Below are 21,101 nucleotides of genomic sequence, written 5' to 3'. Positions count from 1 at the left end.
ATAAACAAGGAATATTTGTTGTAAGGAGGCTGGGCAGTTTTATAGCTGCTTATTATATAGTAGAGTTAATATAGCAGGTCAGATGGCTACTTTATGTTTATTTCCTTTGGCTCCTGGAGATCAGATCCAGGGGCTCGTGCATGTAAGAGCTCTATTCCATATCTATGAAAGAAAGATAAAGGAAAAGAGAACATCCTTAGCTGTTTAGGGGTTAAGATGTTTTTAGGTCTAGATAGTTGTTTTACATTGACAGAGATGAGATATGATAGACATTGATTCGCATTCAGAGTTTTAGAATCACCAAGATAGGAAAGATGTTTTCTACAAGGTTGCTAAATACAACTAGCCAAAACACCGTGAGTGTAACACTCATACAATCCCTGATTGCTTCATGGTTCTTCTTGCAGTATGTAATTTTTTATTTACATGTAATAAAAATAAATGTACATGCCAAAAATAAAATAAAATCTTAAAAAAAGAGAGCTCTATTCCTGGAAAGGCCTATTTGTGAGCTTTGTTCTTAGCTGATATTTGGGAACTTGGATTTTAGGTGGTTACTGTAATGCTATTGTATTTAAATTATTTGTGGAAAAACATTATTTATCCATGTGTGACCAGTCCATAGTGAAAACCCCAGGCTCTGTCTATAAAGCCTGCTGACAGATATTTCAGGCACAGTTATAACTGACTTCCAGCAGATGGCGTGCAGCCTGGGTAACTGGAGGGGTAGAGGACAAAAAGAAGTCCAAGCCTTCTGTCGCCAGACGTCACTCCATGTCCTTTCCCCTTCCTTCCTTCCTTCCTTCCTTCCTTCCTTCCTTCCTTCCTTCTTTCTTTAAAAAAAAATTAATTTATTAATTTTTTATACAGTATTCTGCCCGTACGTATGCCTGCCCCACCACAAGAAGGCACCAGGTCTCATTACAGATGGTTGTGAGCCACCATATGGTTGCTGGGAATTGAACTTGGGCCCTTTGGAAGAGTAGATGGTGCTCTTAACCTCTGAGCCATCTCTCCAGCCCCCTTCCTTCTTCTTTGTTGTTGTTTTGTTTTGAGAGAGGGACTAACTATGTAGTCCTGCCTGGCCTCAAATTCACAGAGATCCTCCTGCCTCTGCCTCCTGAGCACTGGGGTTTCCAGGTGCGCACTGCCATGCCTGGTGCACTTGCTCTTTTTCTGGTCATGCTTTGCATCTTTTCACTGTAACAGATGGTGGCCTTGTGAGTAAGCAGACTTAACCCCTGCTCACAGCAAGTCTTCTATTCCCAAGGAACCTTTGGCCCCCACTTCTACTCCCACTGCCCCCCCCACCCCCCGCAAGCACTTTCTGGATGAGGCTAAGGCTTCACCAGCTAACCCACAGTCTTCTAGGAAAATGACATTGGAGAACCCTTTGTTTCCTTGTCTCCCAGGCCCACCTTTTGCTCAGCTGCCCCCATGGCCCATGGCTGTTCGGCTGTGCCACAGAAGAGTAACTAATGAGCAATGCTTCTCTTCCACACGTACTCTTTTGGTCTTTTCATCTCTTCCTTTATACTAAAATTGTTGCATGTATTTTATCTACACAATTATAAACTACACAGAAAATGTATCATTTTAATTTTAAACTGTCATGTCTATTTTCCAGAAATTAAGAGCAAAAACGTCCTTTCTATTTACCCAGCTATTTGCATTTGTGCTGTTCTTCTTTCCTTCCGAGGATCTGGCTTCCATCTGGCCTCGTTTCCCTTGAGTTCCACGGGCTTCTTTGCATTCCCTAGGCTGCTGCCTGCTGCTGAGCCCCCTCCATTTTCTTTCAGTTGGAAAATTTTGTGTTGCCTTAGCTGCTTTAGGAGATTCTTTGTGGAACTCTTGGTCTGGCAGACTTTTGTCTGTTTACTTGGTTGGTTGGTCTACATTTTAAAGGTTGTTCCTGTTGTCTTCTGGCTGTCAGGTTTTCTTAGGAGTCTGCTAAATCAAACTGTTCTTTCCTGCCAGGCACAGTAGCACACGCCTGTATTTCCAGTACTTGGAGAGGCAGAGGGGGCGGATCGCTGTGAGTTTGAGCCCAGCCTGGTCTACAAAGTGAGTCCAGGGCAGCCAAAGCTACAGAGAGAAACCCTGCCTCAGAAAAAAAACAAAACAAAACCAAAAAACCAAAAAATATATTCTTGTTGTTGTTGTTTGGTTTTGTTTTTGTTTTTTGAGACAGAGTTTCTGTGTGTAATAGCCCTGGCTGTGCTGGGATTAAAGGTGCGGGCCACACACCCGACCACTATTTTTTCTTTATGTGCACTATGTCACTTTTCTCTGGATTCCTTTAAGGTTTCCTCGTTATCTTTGATACTATGATACTCCTAACCATGCTTTTCATATTTAGCTTGGTGTTAGCTGTGCTTCATGAATATGTAGGTTTGGTCTTCAGCTGTTTATGGGAGGATTTACCATTCTTCTTCATTTTCCCATGAGTTCCAGGTACTTATGTACCAGAGAGTTTGTGGTTGCTTTGACAGTTCCTTCAGGCCCACTTAGGTTGTCACTCTCCATCTGTTCTCAGCCCTGGCTCCTGTCAATCAGTGTCAGCATTACTGACTCACAAATGATGTCATCAACTAGAAAGATCTTTTTTTTTTTTTTTAATTTTTGGTTTTGAGGGATTTTGGAGAGGTGAGATCATCGGGACAGGCTGATCTAGAACATGCTACATAGAACAGACTAAGTCTTGAATTTGTAGTAATTCTCCTGCCTTTACCTCCAAATGCTGAGATTACAAATGTGAGCCACAAATCTAGATTTTTTTTCTTTGTTTGGCTTGGTTTTGAAACAAATTTTCTCTGTGTAGCCCTGACTTTCCTGCAACTCACTCTGTAAACCACACTAGCCTTGAACTCACAGAGATCTGCCTGCCTCTGCCTCCCAAGTGCTGGGATTAGAGGCATGTACCGTCACCACCTAGGTTAGAAAATTTAAGTGAAATCATCAATGCTTCTTTATAAACTACCAAAACAGATATGTAAAAATGGAAAACTTAAGTTGTTTTATACTTATTTGTAAATAAAATATTTAAGTTATAATCTTTTCTATAAATAATTTCATTCTCAAATTAATTTAATGATTAGTTTCACTAAATGTTTAATAAAGAAATGAAGAAACTCACATAAACCTTTAAGACTTTTGTACAACAAATTTATAGGGTAAAAACTTTAATATAAACATCATGGGATGCTATAAAAGAAGGAAACTATTAGCCAGTATCTCGCATTAATGCAGGCACAGAAACCCTGAACAAAAACTTTGCATGCCATTTGGAATACTATTACAAAGCAAAGTGATAAATATAACAAACTAGTTACAAAATATTCTTGAGCTAAGATGAGGAAAGCTGACCTATAAGGAGAGGTGCACCATGTTCATGGATTGAAATAGTCAGCACTGTTAGCATGTCAGTTCTTCCCAAAGTGATCTATAACTTTAAACCAATCCCAGCTGAAATTGTCAACATATGTTTTTTCTGATTAAAATTAGAATACATTTTTCTAATTAAAATTTATTTATAAATACATTAAGACCTGGATCAGCCAAACTATACTGAAAAGCCTACATTTTCTGGATTTACTTACATGTAACTGCAGTAGTCAATAGCATTTGGCATTTGTCTAAGGACAGACAAGTAGCTGAAAGAATAAAAGTATGTATACAGAAACAGAACCATGCTTACATGAGAAGTTGATTTGAAGTTCTTTAAAATAATCACTGGAAAAGAAATAGCCTTTTTTTCTTTTTCCTTAATCAATTTATTTAATTAATTTACAGGCTGATTGCAGCCCCTCTCTCCTCCACTCCCAGTCCCCCCTTCCCCTCCCTTTCCCCCTGTCCCCCTTCCCCTTCTCCTCAGAGAAAGAAAGGCCTCCATGGGTACCACCCCACCCTGGCACATCAAGTAGCAGCAGGAATAAGCACATCCTCTTCCGCTGAGGCCAGAGAAGGGAACCTAGTTATGGGAAAGGGACCCAAAGGCAGACAACAGAGCCAGAGACAGCCGCTGCTCCAGTGGTTAGGGGATCCACGTGAATAACAAGCTGCTCATCTGCTACGTATGTGTAGGGGATCTAGATCCAGCCCATGTATATGCTCTTTGGTTGGTGGTTCAGTCTCTGTGAGCCCCCATGGGCCCAGGCTATCTTACTCTGTCAGTTTTTAATAAATAGTGCTAAGAATGTTAGGCCATATATACAACAAAAAATGAAGTTTGATCTCCTAACTGAAAATGAATGCGAAAATTAGTTTGTGATAGATAGACATAAATCTGAAAGCTAAATTATAAAATTCCTAGGATAAATCCTGAGACTATTTTCATCCAACAAGTTGTCAAAGATTTCTTAGGACACAGAAAGCATTTTAAAGATGATTAAATGGGCTTCATAAAAAATAAGCATGCCTGCTCACTGAAAGCATATGAGGAAAGTAATGACTGAGCTGCAGAGAGAAAGGGCTTGTGTCCAAAATATGGCTGTTACTGTGGTGGTTTGAATGAAAATGGTCCCCTCAGCCTCATATAGTTGAGTGTCTAATCTCCAACTTGTGACTATTTAGGGAAGATTTAAGTGTGTCCTTGTTGGAGAAGGTGTGTCACTGAGAGTGGGCTTTGAGGTTTCAAAAGCCCAAGCCTAGTCCAGTCTCCTCTCTCTCTCCTCCCCCCCTTCTTTCTCTCTACCTCCCTGCTTGTTGAGCTGGATGTAAAGCTCTCAGCTACTGCTCCAGCAACTGACTGCTTCCCACCATGATGATAATGGACTGATCCTCTGAAACTGTAAGCAAACCCTAATTAAATTCTTTCTTTTATAAGAGTTTCCTTGGTTATGCTGTCCCTTAATAACAACAGAATAACAAGGCAGTTATTATCACTAAACAATAATAAGGCAACTCAGCTTTGAAAATGTTACAAGACTTGAACAAAGAGTTCAGACGGGGCCAACAGCATCTCACAGATGCTTCTCCCCGCAGCTGTAAGGAAAATGTAAGTGCTGCAACAAGCCATCACTACATACATAGTAGAATTAAAGACTAGCCACTCCAAATGTCGGCAAGGGCATGGAACAAATATATTTTTCCTATATTGCTATTAGAAATTCAGCTGTACCATCTGAGGAATCCTTTCAAATACAAATTGTTATTAGTTATAACGTTAAACATTCATTTGCCATTCACCCAACGATCTCAAATTTACAGAAAGATTTGTAAACTACCTGAAAAGATTTATAGGATATGTTTGTAACAAATTATTATATGGCCTAAGGGCAGGAGCAATCCAAATGTCCGTTAATTGAAAAACAGGCAAACATATAATGGTATGTATTATAATGGAGTATAGCATGTAATTATAATAGAATATGATTGGCTAGAAAATGAATTACCAATGCCTACATGAATATTTAAAACCCTAAAATAATATAAGAATCTGCAAATATATTAATAAAGAATTTAACTGGGATGGAGAAATAGTCCAGTGGGTAAAGTATTTGCTATGTATTTATATGCTATAAAACCCCGAGTCCAGATCCCTAGCATGTATGTAGAACCCAGTGTGGTGGTGCATGCCTGTAGTCCTAGCACTGGGAGGCGGAGACAGGACATCCTAGGGGATTGCTTGCTGAAATACCAGCCTAGCCAGTTGGTAAGAAACCTTGTCTTAAAAAACAACATGGGGCAGGCGGCTCCCGCACTCCCGGTGGACTGAATGGAGGTCCCACAGCCTGAGTGAGAATGGGCAGAAGCCTACGCCAGCCAGCAGCTCCAAATTCTCAAGCGGACTGAACTGAAGTCCCACGGCCTGCAGAATGGGAGGAAGCCTAAGCCAGTGGGCGACTCCCGCACTCTCAGTCAGAGGAACAGGGGCCCCAGGGCCCTGTGACCAAGGGCAGGGTTTCCAAAGCCCAGCCAAAGGCAGATAGTACCTACACTATCTTGGACTGAATGTTGGGCTGCAGGGCACCAACACTAGCCTCTGCTGGCCCAGTATGGAGCAAAGTCCTCTGGAGCTGAAACCAGGTTACCTGCCTGACCCAGGGAAGGGTTCCCTGATCCCCATAGGTGAGAGGTCTTAATCTATAAGACACTCACTAATGAACTGCTCTCAACAACCAGTGAAGGACATCAGAAACTACCTCCCAAAGTAAAAAACAGCAAGATGACCAAAGTCCAGCATAAAAACACAAACAACAAAAGCCAGAATAATATGGCATCTCCAAAACCCAGTTATTCCAAAGAATTCAATCCTGGAAACTCAAACACAATTGAAGCACAAAAAAAATGACCTCAAATCCTTAGTAATGAAGATGATAATGGTGGAAACAAATAACATTCATAAACAAATACAGGAAAAAGCAGTCAGATTGAGGACATTAGAGAGACCATGGCAGAAGCCTATAGAGAGGAAATGAAAAAAAAAAATCACTGGAAGAAATTCAGGAAAATGCAAACAATCAGATGAAGGAAATCAATAAAATGGTTCAATATCTGAAGATGAAAAGGGGAATAATGACAAAAGCACAGACAGAAGAAAGCCAGGAGTTGAGAGAACTTAGAGAAGAAAACAGGAAATGCAGAGGTAAGCTTAGCCAACAGGATTTAAGAGATGGAGGAAAGAATCCTGAGTGTAGAAGATACAATAGAAGAATTTGATGGAATCATCAGAGAAAATGTTACACCTGAAAATTTCCTGACACAAAACATCCAAGAAATCAACAATACACTTCACAATAGCCACAAGTAATATAAAGTATCTAGGTGTGTAACTCTAACCAAGCAAGTGAAAGACTTGTATGAAAAAAACTTCAAGTCTCTGAAGAAAGAAATTGAAGATGATATCAGAAGATGGTAAGATTTCCCATGTTCATGGATTGGGAGAACTAACATAGTAAAAATAGCCATCTTACAAAAAGCAACTTACAAATCCAATGCAATCTGTATTAAAATACCTACACAAGTTTTTAAAGAACTTGAAAGATCAATTCTCAACTTCATGTGGAAAAACAAAAAACCCAGGATAGCTAAAACAATTTTGAACAATAAAAGATCCTCTGGAGGAGTCTCCATTCCTGATCTAAAGCTGTACTATAGAGCAACAGTAATTAAAACTGTTTCTGGCATAGCAATAGGCTGGAATCAAATCAAAGACCCAGAATCAAATCAAAGACCCAGAAATAATGTCACACACCTATGGACACTTGATTTTTGACAAAGAAGCCAAATCTATTCAATGGAAAAAGAATAGCATCTTCAACAAATGGTGCTGGTCCAGCTGTAGGTCTACATGTAGAAAAATACAAGTAGATCCATATTTATCACCATGCACAAAAATTAAGTCCAAGTGTATTAAAGACCTTAACATAAAACCAGACACACTAAATCATTTAGAAGAAAAAGTGGGGAAGAGCCTGGAACTCATTGGTACAGGAGACAACTTCCTGAGCAGAAGTCCAACAGCCCAGGCTCTAAGGTCAATAATTAATTAATGGGACCTCATGAGCCTGAGAAGTTTCTGTAAAGCAGAAGACACTGTCAACAGAAAAAAGCGAAAGCCTACAGACTGGGAAAAGATCTTCACCAACACTACATCTGACAAAGGGCTAGTATACAAAATATATTTTTAAAAAACTCATGAAATTAAACACCACCAAACCAAATAACCCAATTAAGAAATGGGGTTCAGCCAGAAGCAGAAAGACTCAAATGGTATATACTCACTTATATCTGCATATTAGCCCAAGGGGCATGTCCCACGAAAGCCTTCACTTACCAGGAAACTGAGACAGAGGGGAGGACATTCTAGTGGGACTCTAGATGAGAGAAGCATGGGAGAATGGCAAAGTAGAAGGATCCAGAGGGTCCTAGAAGCCTACAAGTAGAACATTATGATAGGCAGATTTGGGCTCAGGGGTCCCGTTCAAACTAAGGCACCAGCCAAGGACAATACAGGCGGTAAGCCTTAAACCCCTACCCAGATCTAGCCAATGGACAGAACACTCTCCACAGTAGAGTGGAGAATGGGATATTACTTTCTCACATACTCTGGTGCCTCACCTTTGACCATGTCCCCTGGAGGGGGAGACCTGGTGGCACTCAGAGGAAGGACAGCAGGTTACCAAGAAGAGACTTGATACCCTATGAACATATACAGGAGGAGGTAATCCCCCTCAGGGACAGTCATAGGGGAGAGGAATAAGGGGAAAATGGGAGGGAGGGAAGAATGGGAGGATACAAGGGATGGGATAACCATTGAGATGTAACAAGAATAAATTAATAAAGGAGAAAAAAAAAGAAATGGGGTTCAGAACTAAGCAGAGGATTCTCAACAGAGGAACGGCTGAGAAACACTTAAAGAAATGCTCAGCATCCTTAGTCATCAGAGAAATGCAAATCAAAATGACTCTGAGATTTCATCTTCCACCCATCAGGATGGCTAAGATAAAAAACTCAGTGGACAGCACATGCTGGTGAGGATGTGGAGAAAGGGGAACACTCCTTCATTACTGATGGGAGTGCAAACTTGTACAACCACTTTGGAAATCAATATGGTATTTTCTCAGAAATTTGGAACTAGGGCTACCTCAAAACCCAGCTATTCCACTCTTAGAATATACCTGAAAGATGCTCCACTACACAACAAGGACATTTGCTCACTTATGTTTATAGCAGCCTTATTCATGATAGCCAGAATCTGGAAACAATGTAGGTGTCCCTCAGTTGAAGAATGGATAAAGAAACTGTGGTACATTTATACTATAGAAATCTTGAAATTTGCAGGCAAATGGATGGAACTAGAAATGAGCATCCTGAGTGAGTTAACCCAGACCCAGAAAGACACACATGGTATATACTCACTTATAATTGGACACTAGCCCAACATGGATGTCCTCTGAGAGCCTTCACTCAGCAGGGGATTGGGACAGATGCTGGGACTTGCTAATGGGACTCCAGGTGAGAGATATATGGGAGAATGGGGAAATAGAAAGACCCAGTAGGTCCTAGAACCCAACATGGAGACCATCAAGGAGGGCAGATCTGGACCCAGGGGGCATACACAAAGTACTATACCAACCAAGGACAGTGCATTCTCTACAGTTGTGTGGAGAGCAGCAACTGATGCTGACATGAACTCTGGTGCCCCCTATTTGATCACTTCCCCTTGATGGGGAGATCTGGTGGCACTCAGAGGAAGGGGAAGCAGGCTGCTCAGATGAGGCCTGTTAGGCTGTGAAGGGAGGGGTCCCCTTTTGTCACAGGCCTAGGGGAGGGGGATAGGGTAAAAGAGGGATGGAGGGGGGAATGGGAAGATACAAGTGAGGGGACAACAATTGAGATGTAATCTAAATAAATTATTTTTTAAAGGTAAAGGATCAATTCACAGTGCTTGCAAACTATACATTTTAAGTAAAATCTTGAGAGATGAAATATAGAAGAAATTTTATACCAATGAAAAAATGAAACATGATCTTAGAAGTGTAATGGTCTAGAGTCTTTATATACTGCTTTTACTGTCCTGCAGTTATTATCAACCTTGTGTATTATTAAGTATTATTTTCTTCACTTAAAAACTTCATGCTTGAAGGTTATATAAGCATATTTCATATGGACATTAGTTACTTTTCTTTTGCTCTAATATAATACTATGACCAAGGCAACTTACAGAAGACAGACAGCAAGAAGCCGAGAGTTTACATCCTCAATTGCAAGCACAAACCAGAGAGAACAGACTAGAAGCAGGGTGAGGATTTAAGCTCCCAAATTCTGTCCCCATACTTCCTTCAATATGCAGCTCTCAAACCTCTTCAGATGTGGCACAAACCACGGGCCAAGTATTTAAATGCCAGGACCTATGGAGGGGACACTTCTTATTTAAATCATCTCAATGTTCCATGAAAAACTTGATAAACTGTTTGCTATAAGATACTTTTTCCCACCTTATGAATTAAATTTTTCACACTAAGCCACTAATTGAGAATATTTTATCAGCTTTTATTTTTGTGTTCTGTATTAGAAAGCAAGAAGATAACTTTTTTTTAGATATCATATTATTGTATCCAATATTGTCTTGTTTTTACCTGAATCATGTGCCATGTGCATCACCCCAGAGACTTTAATGTTTTTGAGAAATTCTTTATTAAACATTTATTCATTTAACTATCAACAACAACAGCAACAACATGGAAGCTGGACAAGGCTCAGTAGTTAAGAACATTTGGCTGCTCTTTTAGAGGACCTGAGTTTTGTTCACAGCACCAACATGGCAGTTTACAATTTCCTGTAACTTCAATTGCAGGGGATCTAATAATGTCTTCTGGCCTCTTTGGTTACCTGTATATATGCGATGCACATATGTACATGCTCGTACTCATGCATATACATAAAATTTAAATTTATCTAAAGGATAAGGTGAAGAGCAATAGAGAAAGACCTAAAGTCAACACTGGCCTTCATAGGCACATGTTTGGATGCACTGACCTGCACTAATGTGGATAAACTGCACACACACACACACACACACACACACACACACACACACACACACAGACAATTTAAAATTTTAAGATTTTTAAAATTAATTTTAAGTGTGTGCATGTGTGAGTGTACATGCACGACTCTGCAGGTGGGGGTGGCAGGGGATGTGAGTTGGGTATCCACAGAGACCAGAAGAAGGTATCCAATCATCTGGAGCCACCCGACATGGATGCCATGCACCAAACTCACGTACACAAGAGCAGTGTGTACCCTTAATTGTGAAGCTACCTCCCTAGCCCCACAAAAGTTTTTAAAATTAAATTTCATCTAACATTTTAGGCAAAAAAAAATTCAGACACAAAGGTTCACACATTGTACTCTTCTTTCATTTATATAATGTTTTAAGAGTCAAAACTAGCCTGGTGCTGTGGGTGCGCCTGCCGAGGGACCACGGGGTTCAAAAGATAAGGTCCTCAATGCATTCTGAGGAGGATGATTGTGTTCCAGAGCTACACAGAAATGTTCACCCTCAAGAGTGGCCTGATTGGGAGGAAACACTTAGTGCAGTGTATTAGAAATACCCAAGCTGAGATCATCCAAGATTGGGCATCAATTGCACACTGTATCTGATCCACAGAAAAGCAATGACTGCACAGCCACCAAAGGACCATACTGAGAGCTCCAAAACACAGTGTTGGTGTTTCCCAGAGAAAAGGAAATCCTGTCATATGGATCGTCCATGCTCCCAGGGGCCCTGGGCCACCACCACTGGCACTGCTGCTGCTGCATTTCAGGTTGCGGCCCTGGCACGGTGCAGGTCAAGGAGATGGTGTTTGAGGAGGGGGTGCTGTTTGAGTTGAGCCTGATTGAGGACTGCACCACCCACACCACAGGCTTCATGGGCTGGGGCCGTGCTCAGTGCCAAGAGCTGGATTGTGCAGAGGTGGATACTAGGGGCAGAACCGAGGCAAGGGGCCATGGTGGATGGAGCACACAATGGAGCCAGAGACTCAGGAGGCATGAATCATCAGAGCCACAAGTTCTCCTGGACAAGAAGCTGAGCCAGGCCATCATCCATGGTTTCTGTAAGCAATGCAATGAAGACTTTGAGGGGCCTCCACTTGACACCTGATTGATGGCCCACAAGACCCAGTACCCACAGGAGTAGGAGGCCATCCAGGCCTTGACAGCCAGCAACAATCTGGTGAGTTGAACGGGAACAGGAGAGCTGGCCCTGAGGACATGGAAGCAGGAGAGCTGGCCCTGAGGACATGGAAGCAGGAGAGCTGGCCCTGAGGACATGGAAGCAGGAGAGCTATCCCCGAGGACTCAGAAGCAGGAGAGCTGGCCCTGAGGACACAAGAGCAGAAAAGCTGGACCTGAGGACACAAGAGCAGGAGAGCTGGACCTAAGATGCGGGAGCAGGTGAGCCAGCCCTGGGAACATGGGCGCCAAAAAACTAGCCCTGCCCTGAGGACACAGAAACAGGAGAGCTGGCCCTGCCATGATGACACGGGAGCAGGAGAGCAGGCCCTACCCTGAGGACATGGGAGCAGGAGAGTTGGTCCTGCCATGAGGACATGGGAGCAGGAGAGCTGGCCCTGCCATGAGGACATGGGAGCAGGAGAGCTGGCCCTGCCATGAGGACATGGGAGCAGGAGAGTGGGCCCTGCCCTGAGGACAAGGGAGCTGGCCCTGATCCAGGGCTCTGAGTAGACCTCACCCCAACATCTACCCCATGTATGACCTGCTGGAACACATGAAGGGGCCAGACCTGCAGATTCAAAGATTAAGAATCTCCTTGACACATGGCAACAACAGGATATCTGACAGCAGTCCCAGTGAGGATCCAGTAACTATAGTATAGGCCTCAAACCAGATCCATGACTCGTAGCAATGAACATTTGAAAGTAAACATATGTGGACAAAAGGCTATACTGCATGATACACTACAGCTTCTGTGACAGGATTTTTTGTTTGTATTTGTTTTACTGTGGGGAGGTTGCAAGGGCAGAGGATAGATATGAGGGGATGGGGAGAGGAGAGGGATTTTGGTGCATGATGTGTAAATCATAGCCATTCAATAAAAGTTTTTTAAAAAAGTCAAAACCAATTATCTCTAAAAATATCAGAACACATGTGGCCCCAGAATAAAATAAGAGGATGGAATGGAAACAGGGAATTAGTCTAAGGCTGGAGGTTGAGCCCGGGCTGGTGTACCCTACGTACTCTCCTGCGGGCACCTCTCACCCTCAGTTGCTGAGTCTTTACTGTGGTATCAGTTACCTGGACCCCTGTGTTTGTCAGGACTCCTCATAGCATACTTGTGATTCGTGTATTCTACTGTATATAAATTATACCCTCACTGCAAAGAAACGAAAGCTATTTACATCTTTCTCTAATTTGCAAGTTAAATTGTACTTTCATTAACTTCAATGTGAGACCCAGATCTTTATGTGGCTAGCCTTGTAAAAGAAAGTCTGTATATTTTCAAGTTGATTTCTCTCATTCTTGCTTTCCTTTCCTTCTGTCTTCTGAAAGCCACAGGAATATGAGATAAGATGGGTGATCATTGTCAGCAAAACTATAGCAGAAAACTTGTATCCGAATTTTGTCATTTGGACCTTGTGCAGGACTATAATTTGAATGTGTGACTCTAGAAGTGGTTGCTATGGTGATAAACCACTTTACTTAAATAGCATGTATTTTACTCAAAATTCAGAGGAATGGTAACAGTTTCTAGTAATCACACTCTGGTATTAACTTGCAGCATGTGCTGAGAGCTCACAGGCTTTGCATCCATTATCGCCAGACAGGTTCATCAGGTTGAGGTTACACCAGCGAGCAGTAAAATGTGTGCACTCAGCCCAGGCTCCTGTTACATACCTTCCCTTACACACACGGGCCCCTTTCATAACTAATAATACAAATGCAGAAATCAGGCCAAGGTGCTGAATTAGAAAAAGGCAAAACCGGGGGTAACTTGTAGGATCATCTTTCTGATCTCTCCGTATGCAGTCAGACCAGCTGCTCTCCAGCTGTCTCACCTGCTAAGAATCTGTCACAGATGAACAGCTGAAACACTGCAGGGAGCAGCCCTGGCATGACCATGGCCTACAGAAGTGACATGTAGCTCCATAGTGCTGGATCGACCCCTTCTTCACGCCATGCTGTAGTTTCTTTTTCTTTTTTATTAATTATTATTCTTGCGTACATATGTGATGTGCTATGGTGTGCTGTGGTGTGGTGTGGGGTGCTGTGCTGTGCTGTAGTGTGGTGTGGTGTGGTATGTGGTGTGGTGTGGTGTGGTGTGGTGTAAGGTGGTGTGATGTGGTGTGGTGTGGTGTGCTGTGGTGTGGTGTGGTGTAAGGTAGTGTGATGTGGTGTGATGTGGTGTGGTGTGCTGTGGTGTGGTGTGGTGTAAGGTAGTGTGATGTGGTGTGGTGTGCTGTGGTGTGGTGTGGTGTAAGGTGGTGTGATGTGGTGTGGTGTGCTGTGGTGTGATGTGGTGTGGTGTGCTGTGGTGTGGTGTGGTGTAAGGTGGTGTGATGTGGGGTGGGGTTGGGTGGGGTGGGGTGGGGTGCCATGGTGTGGTGTGGTTGGTGTGGTGTGGCATGTTGTGGAATGGTGTGATGTGGTGTGGCGTGGTGTGTGTGGTGTGTGTGGTGTGTGTGTTCCCATATGTGTATATGCAGAGGCATTGGGGGGATGAAGTTAATACCAAGTGCCTTCCTTGGTCATGTTCAACTCTCTTGGTGAGCCCATAGCTTGCCAATCACAGCAAATTTATCTAGCCAGCTTTCTCCAGGAATCCCCTGACACTGCCTCCTGCGTGTCATGATTATAGATGGTTTTCAACTGTTACATGGCTCCTAGGAGTCTGAACATTGGTTCTCAAATTTGTGCAGTAATCTCTTCAGCCCAAGCTTTGTTTTTGTTCTCTCTCTCTCTCTCTCTCTCTCCCTCTCCCTCTCCCTCTCCCTCTCTCTCTCTCTTCCTTTCCCTCTCTCCCTCTCTCTCTCTCTTCCTTTCCCTCTCTCCCTCTCTCTCCCTCTTCTTATATAATCTTTTCTGTATCTTTTTAGGCTGAAGAATCTCTAAAGACATCCTTGCCTGCAGTCATATTAGTAGCCCGTTGGTAAAATGAGTCTGGTCCCTTCTGTCTTGCAGGCTGGTACGACCTTACCATGGTTTCCTCTTGATTCTGCAGATGTTTTCTCGTGGCAGTAGGTTTTCTTGGCCACTGCTTTACATGCACTGTCTACAGTACACAGTTGGCGGTGCTTTCCCAGTCCTCTCATGGGCTGCTGAGTAGATGGCAGCAGTCTCCTGAAGTCATCTAGGAGCTTTGCCCTGGAAATGATAAGGGATTCCTCTGCCCTCTTTCTCCTGCTCTGTGCACGCTTCCAGGAGCACTTCTTCTGTGTCATAGCCTTGACAATTTCACTTTTCATTTATCTGTCCTACTACTTTAAAAAACTGTAAAGTTGCTTCAGTGACAACAAAGATCCCTGGGGGAACCCCAGCAGCTATAAGCAAAGAAAAGAAGCCCTAGATTTAGTTGGTCTAGCCTAACCAAAGAAATCGCCGAAAAATTAAGATTGGCACAATTCTAGAAACTCCCTGGGCACTGGTATTTGCCTCGGCCATTTGTATTCCAAGGAGAGAAGAGGCTTGACTCCTTGTGAAGGGAGGTCTGCCCAAGGGGGCAGCCTGGTGCTTCTGCACCCGTGATGCACTATCATCAGAGATGGTTCCAGAAAGGAGGCAGAATAAAGGCTCAGACTCTAGAAAACGCTTAGGATTCTGCTTCCTAAACAATTGCCTGCCAACCTGATGAAACTGCAATGAGCAAAGAGAAGTGGCAAGGACACACAGTATCCCTCCCACAGTCACAGAGGCTTCCATGCAGTAAATATTTGCATAAAGTATGTTTGCATCGATGCTAACAGGGAGTGAAGGAGCAGAGACCATGATTTCAGTGCAGCTGGTTGCTGGCAAATTCTGAGACTTACTTAAAATATGGCTATAGGGACCAGAGAGACAGCTCATCAGTTAAGAGACCTTGCTGCTCCTCCATGGGACTTGGGCTGCGTTCCCAGCACCCTTGTGGCTCACAGAGCACTGTAACTTCAGTTTCAGGGGATCTAGTGATCTCTTCTAGCTCTGTGAGTCCCTGAGATATGCAGCATACCCTCACACACATATACATAAATAAGAACACATTTTATCTTTGCCTATACCAACTTTAATATACACAAACTGACAAAGAAAGCAGACTCTGTGTGCCTGAGGGGGAGGGCATGAATTGGTACAACTGCCTCAGAATTGTACTTTTCAGTACTGTTAATACTAGTAAAAGACAAGCGACAACTGCAATATCCTCTGTGAGGGGTCTGGCCCAAACCGAGACATTTACTGTCCAACCTGAAGAATGAACAAGCAAACTGTGTGAGTTTAGACAGAGTGGCCTGTAAGATAACCACCAGTTTATTAAGAAGACTTCAGGGTATGAAGGAATGTTTGCAGTATTCCACTGCTTATGTGAAAGGGTAAAATAAAGCTGGGGACGAATTAGGCTGAACCACGGGAGATTCTCACCCACTTCTCATGGGCCTGACAAGTGAACGGCAGCAATTCATTCGGTTGTGCACATTTGCTTGTTGGTACATGGGCCCCCTGGAGAAGATGTACACTGTAAATCGACAACATTGGCTGTGTTTTATGATGCTGGATTCGAATTAACTAGGAGGCAAGAAAGAGATTTTTTTATTAAACCATGAATATATTTTTTTAAGATCACTAAAATTGTAAATAAATACATGTGGCTGAGGGATGTAATTTTCCTCAACTTCCTACATAAGGAAACAAATATGTTTCAACATCAATTACAACTAGACATTTGGGTTGTTTTATTTTTCCTCTCATATTTTTTTCACAAAATTTCAAGAACTACTTTGAGATACTATATTCAAGAAGAACGTTCTAGAGCATATAGAATTGGGGGGGGGCAGTCAACATTGCTATCTGAGCATGTGGAGGTGTAGTATTTCTTCATGGTGACTGGCCTCTGAGTCCAGTACACTAACAGCTGTCCAGGGGCCAGTTAGATGGCTCAGCTGGCAAAGCTCTTCCTGCCAAATATGATTGACCTGAGTTTGATCTCAGGAACTCACATGGTTCCAGAAGGAGAGAACTGATTTCTACAAGTTGTCCTCTGACCTTCACACATGTACCATGGCACATGCACACACAACCCCCATAATCGATCACTTAATCAAACTAAATAAATAAGTGAATGAATTAATCAATAAGTACCTGTAACTAGAAAACTCACAGATGAAGAATGCAAACATTCGACCAGACATGAATATACATGTAAAAACCATTGGCTGAACCTCTGCTCTGTTTCGCAGAGTACTAGTTGTAGTGGACACATTGTAGCACATTTCCTTAACTACTAAGTATCCAAGTTGGACTGTCCAATGCGACAGGGTTTGCTCCATCAGGCACTAGGGATGGTCTAAGGCAGTGCTACTGCAGGGGTGTCCGCGATAAGCACTGGCTGGCACACCTTCTCTTTTATGAAATATATGTACCAGAGTAAAGATGTCTTGAAATCTTGCTGCAGCTCTGCGAACTTTTATTCACTGAACAAATATATAAGTGCAAATTTTTATATCTCAATAGCCAAGGAGATCAAGAAAACACCCGAGCAATTTGTCTAGTGTCCTGTGTGATCTTTTCCCACTCTTTGAAACAGTACTCAGCTATCTTAAATGTTGCACGCATGCCCGTTCCTGTGCCGTTCTGTGTAGGTGAAAGCTTGCTCTGACCTGCTTTGCAGGTCTCCTGGGACAGTCGCTGCTCTTTAGAACTCTCTGCTCAGCTTCACTTAATTAAAATGATCACTCTTTAAATGAACCTAAGGTCAAAGTGAACCCTGCCCCCTGTGGCTGCAGGATTCTAGGCTGCTGCTTCCTGTCCTGCATGGCGGCATGACCTGAGAGCACAAGGTCACCTCGGACTGGGGCTTTCCTGCTGTAAACGCCATGCAGTCCTCTCAGCCACTTCCGCAGCTCACTCACCATCACCCCTTGACGTGGACATTCAAATGCTGTGTTGCCCCTTTTGCCAGTGAGGAGTTAAGACTGAAAGGTGCCCGCTTGACGCAGAAGAAGCCTGTTCCTGGAACGAATGCAGAGGAGGGGCCGAGAGCATGAGCCAGGGCAATTGCTGCAACTTTGTGCCCATTTTAGGAAGAGTAATCACACTGCAGATGTCTGTGAGTCTGAAGAAATGGAACGTGACTGTGTTTGTGTCCAAGTGGATGGCCCTGTGTGGAGGGGCCTTTAGTGAGCTGCCCACACCAGCTTTAAACAGCCTTATGGTTTCACACAACAAGCTCTAAACGCCTTGCTGCTCTTGACAGTGGTGAAGACGCTTTTGGAGCAGGTAGTGATAGTTTAACAGATTTTCCAGTATTTCCACATGCCCATGCCTCACAGTCGCTGAACTGTTATCTCCTGCCCCCTTCAGTTACTGCACGTGCTTTTTTACAGCTGAGAGTTAATTTAAGCCTTTTCTTTCATTCATAGCTCACCGATACAGCCAAGAAGCCTGATGTAGATGGTGTTGACATGAGTTCAAACTCAACGTCCAGCAAAGTCTTTTCTTCTGAACCGAAGTCAGAACCAGAGAAAAGTTCCGGCAGTGTAAGCCAAGCAGTAGTGGCTAAAAGCACGCTGAAACACTCTACCTTGTTGCGGGGCAAGAAAAAGCTCTAAGTTCTGTCCAGTGGCGAGCAGTGCAAGAACAGAGCGCTCCTCCAACACTGAAGGAAGGGCACAGGAGGGAACAGCACGGCACTGAGCTCTTAGCCTTTGGCTCCACTGAGCCCGGCATGTGTTTACACCAGTTTAAAATTGAACCTAGTTACCTCCAAGCAGCACAGCCTGCACTGGGCATTAAAGGGCAGCAGTGGGCAGACTTGGGGCTGGCTGCTGCTCTCACCAAGTCAAGGCATTACAGGCTTGTTTAAGGGACAAGTGCTCTCAGTGCAAGGCTGGGACCATACTTGCTCAGTTCCACTCAAATTCTTATATTTAGGCACAGTTATTTATAAGGGAATACAAGAAGCCAAATATAGCGGAGGAGGTTCTAAATAATTATGTGCACTTTGCATTAGGAGACTTTGTTAGATGATTACTAATAAAATGCCCACAGGCATTGTGGCAGAAGCGATGCAGTTCCTCATGTGTCCTTGTGATTCTAATTCTTACAGATTATTTAAGGCAACTTATTTTAAACATATAAAACTAAGACATTTTGTAATTATTTGCATTGGCTTGCTGCTATATTCCCATCATATTGATTAAATCAATAAACCCAGATGCTTCCATGCATGTCCATTTTATGTTAAGGAGAGGTGACTTTAGCAAGTCCTCTGAGTGTTTGCTAGACAGCTAATGCTGGGCTGTTGTCTCTGAGGAAGGACTGAGACTGGACAGGAAGCAGCACATCATGAGTCAGTGTTGGGGAGTTCTCTTTCCTCCAAAGTTAACAGCTCTGTCATTGCTCATTAAGCAGGGTGAGCAGACACCTATCTCAGTTTTCCAAACATTAGAAAAATAAATTTGTTTTTATCTTTATAAAGTAATAACCTAGTTTCATTCCAAACCCCATGGTCTTGTCAGTTTCTCTCCAGAATGAAGCACACCTTTAAGCTGACTCGGAAGCTAACAGGTATGAGGACCTCTTGTTACTAGTTCACAAGGTACCACTTTGGTCAATCAGGTCAGAGGTCACACTGGCATATACTCTTCATCTTAGTTGCTTTTCTATTGCTGTAAAAAAAAAAATACCATGAGCCATGAGAGGCAGAGGCAGAGGCAGGTGGATCTCTGTGAGTTCAAGGCCAGCCTGGTCTACACAGTGAGTTCCTGGACAGCCAGACCTATATAGAAACCCTGTTTCAAACAAACAAAAACAGAAAAATAAAATAAAATGAAAACCAACAAACGAAGTAGAGAACAATTGAAAACGACACCCAGTGCCAACCTCAGGTCTACACATGCACACATGTGCAAGTGTACCAGCACACAGTAAATACCACACACCCTAACACGCACAGAAAAGAAAAGCTAAATTGGCAGTTGACTCAGCATCCTCAAGGGCATTTGCTTGGGGGATAAATTTAAAATCCTCTAGGAGCCCATTTGCCGTGTCTTGAACTTGATGCATCCTTGAAGGGTTTGGTGAGGCAGCCTTGGAGGGACAGACTGTGTCCACCAGTGCAGGACCCTGGCTCTCAGGGGAGGGAGAGGGTGATGCTGTACACTTCACCCCGATGGGAAGAGCAGGGATGGGAGGTCTCTGAAGGGCCATCTATGGGTCTCCCTGTAGGAAAGGCAGCAACTTTGATTCTGCCCAGTGTGTTTGCATCTATCCCCACCACATCGCAGACATGGCTAGTGTCCTTCTGTCATAACATATATTTTGTTAACCCTCTAACAATAGAAGAGAACCTATACGTGCCTTCATCCAACTCATATGGAGCATTATGATACAATTCAGCTCACTCTTGAGAGAAAATGTCCATGTTAACGTTATTTTCAAGGAAACCACAAAGGACAGACGGTCTCTGATCTTTGTTTCCAACTGATGCACCGGTTTGGTGTCTGAGCTCCATGGACTTTCTGTTTGCTGCATTTGCCTCCATAGCTATGGAAAAGCAGTTCCCTCATGTCATACAGGCTTTCTGTGACCAGTGGGCCACCTCTCAGGTTCCACATCCATCTCTGTGACACCTCCTGGGACCCATGGCATGGAGGCTTGAAGTTGGCTGTTTCCTAGGGGGACACCCTCTGCCTGGAACAGTACGGAGCAAGTGTGACTTCCAAGGAGAGCAAACACTGAGCACTCCCAGCTGAATAGCAGGCCAGGGACAAGGATAGCAAGTGGAGAACACAGGCCTGGGGCTGGGGATCCCTGCAGCTGACAGTAGGCGTCTCGCCACAGAAGAGACCTCAGGCAAGGAAAGAGAGAGGTGGGGAATGAGGGGGAAAGCATGCAGCCTATGAAACCAGATGCCAGCACGTGGCTGTGTCAAGCCCAGAAGCAGATGTCAGAGGTAGGAACACTGCTCAAAGACAGTGTGTCCTCTGAGCCAGGTGACATCAGATGAGCCCCCTCCACAATCTGTTTAAAGCAAAACCAAAGAGGCCAAAAAGACAAAGACCAGGCAAATAGAAGCTGAGAAAAACTGGGATTTTAAGAGCTGGCTACAGAACAGACCTCCATTTCTTATTAGAAATGTTGGGGAGGGGGAAGCAGATTATAAAAAAAAAAAAAAAAGCACTCTGTGCTTATCATAGAAATACTTTGTTTAAATAATTCTATTTGACTCTAAAATGTAAGTTCCAGGTTGGACAGACCAAAGCCAGTCAGTCTTGAAAATGAAGCTTTTTAAATTCCGGCCCTGCTGTTGGAACAGACAATAAAGGCTTTGTTCAAACAGGTATTCCCAGCAGGAAGCGTGGCTTTGAAATTGGCCAGAGAAGTTGTGTCTTATAAAGGCTGCACTTGGCTGGAGGCCAAGAAGCTGTGGCCTCTGGGATATG

The 21,101-nt window shown here is 43.4% G+C and overlaps 1 protein-coding gene across 6 annotated transcripts in view; it reads left to right on the top strand.

The window, feature by feature from the left end:
* STK33 (serine/threonine kinase 33) overlaps positions 1–19,087 on the top strand; it is a 158,762-nt gene extending 139,675 nt beyond the window's left edge. For 5 of the 6 annotated variants that reach the window (XM_084772524.1, XM_084772522.1, XM_084772523.1 and 2 more), the window contains one exon: positions 18,078–19,087. In XM_084772524.1, coding sequence (XP_084628650.1) covers positions 18,078–18,266 — 189 coding nt within the window. In that variant the 3' untranslated portion in view covers positions 18,267–19,087. The remainder of the gene's footprint in view (positions 1–18,077) is intronic. The other variant, XM_084772527.1, reaches the window with a different exon arrangement.
* The last annotated feature ends 2,014 nt before the right edge of the window (positions 19,088–21,101 follow it).

This window comes from Acomys minous (genome assembly GCF_964271855.1).
Source record: "Acomys minous genome assembly, chromosome: 2".
Lineage (NCBI taxonomy): Eukaryota > Metazoa > Chordata > Mammalia > Rodentia > Muridae > Acomys > Acomys minous.
Note: the sequence above shows the minus strand (reverse complement) of the source record. Positions and strands in the feature narration are given on the sequence as shown.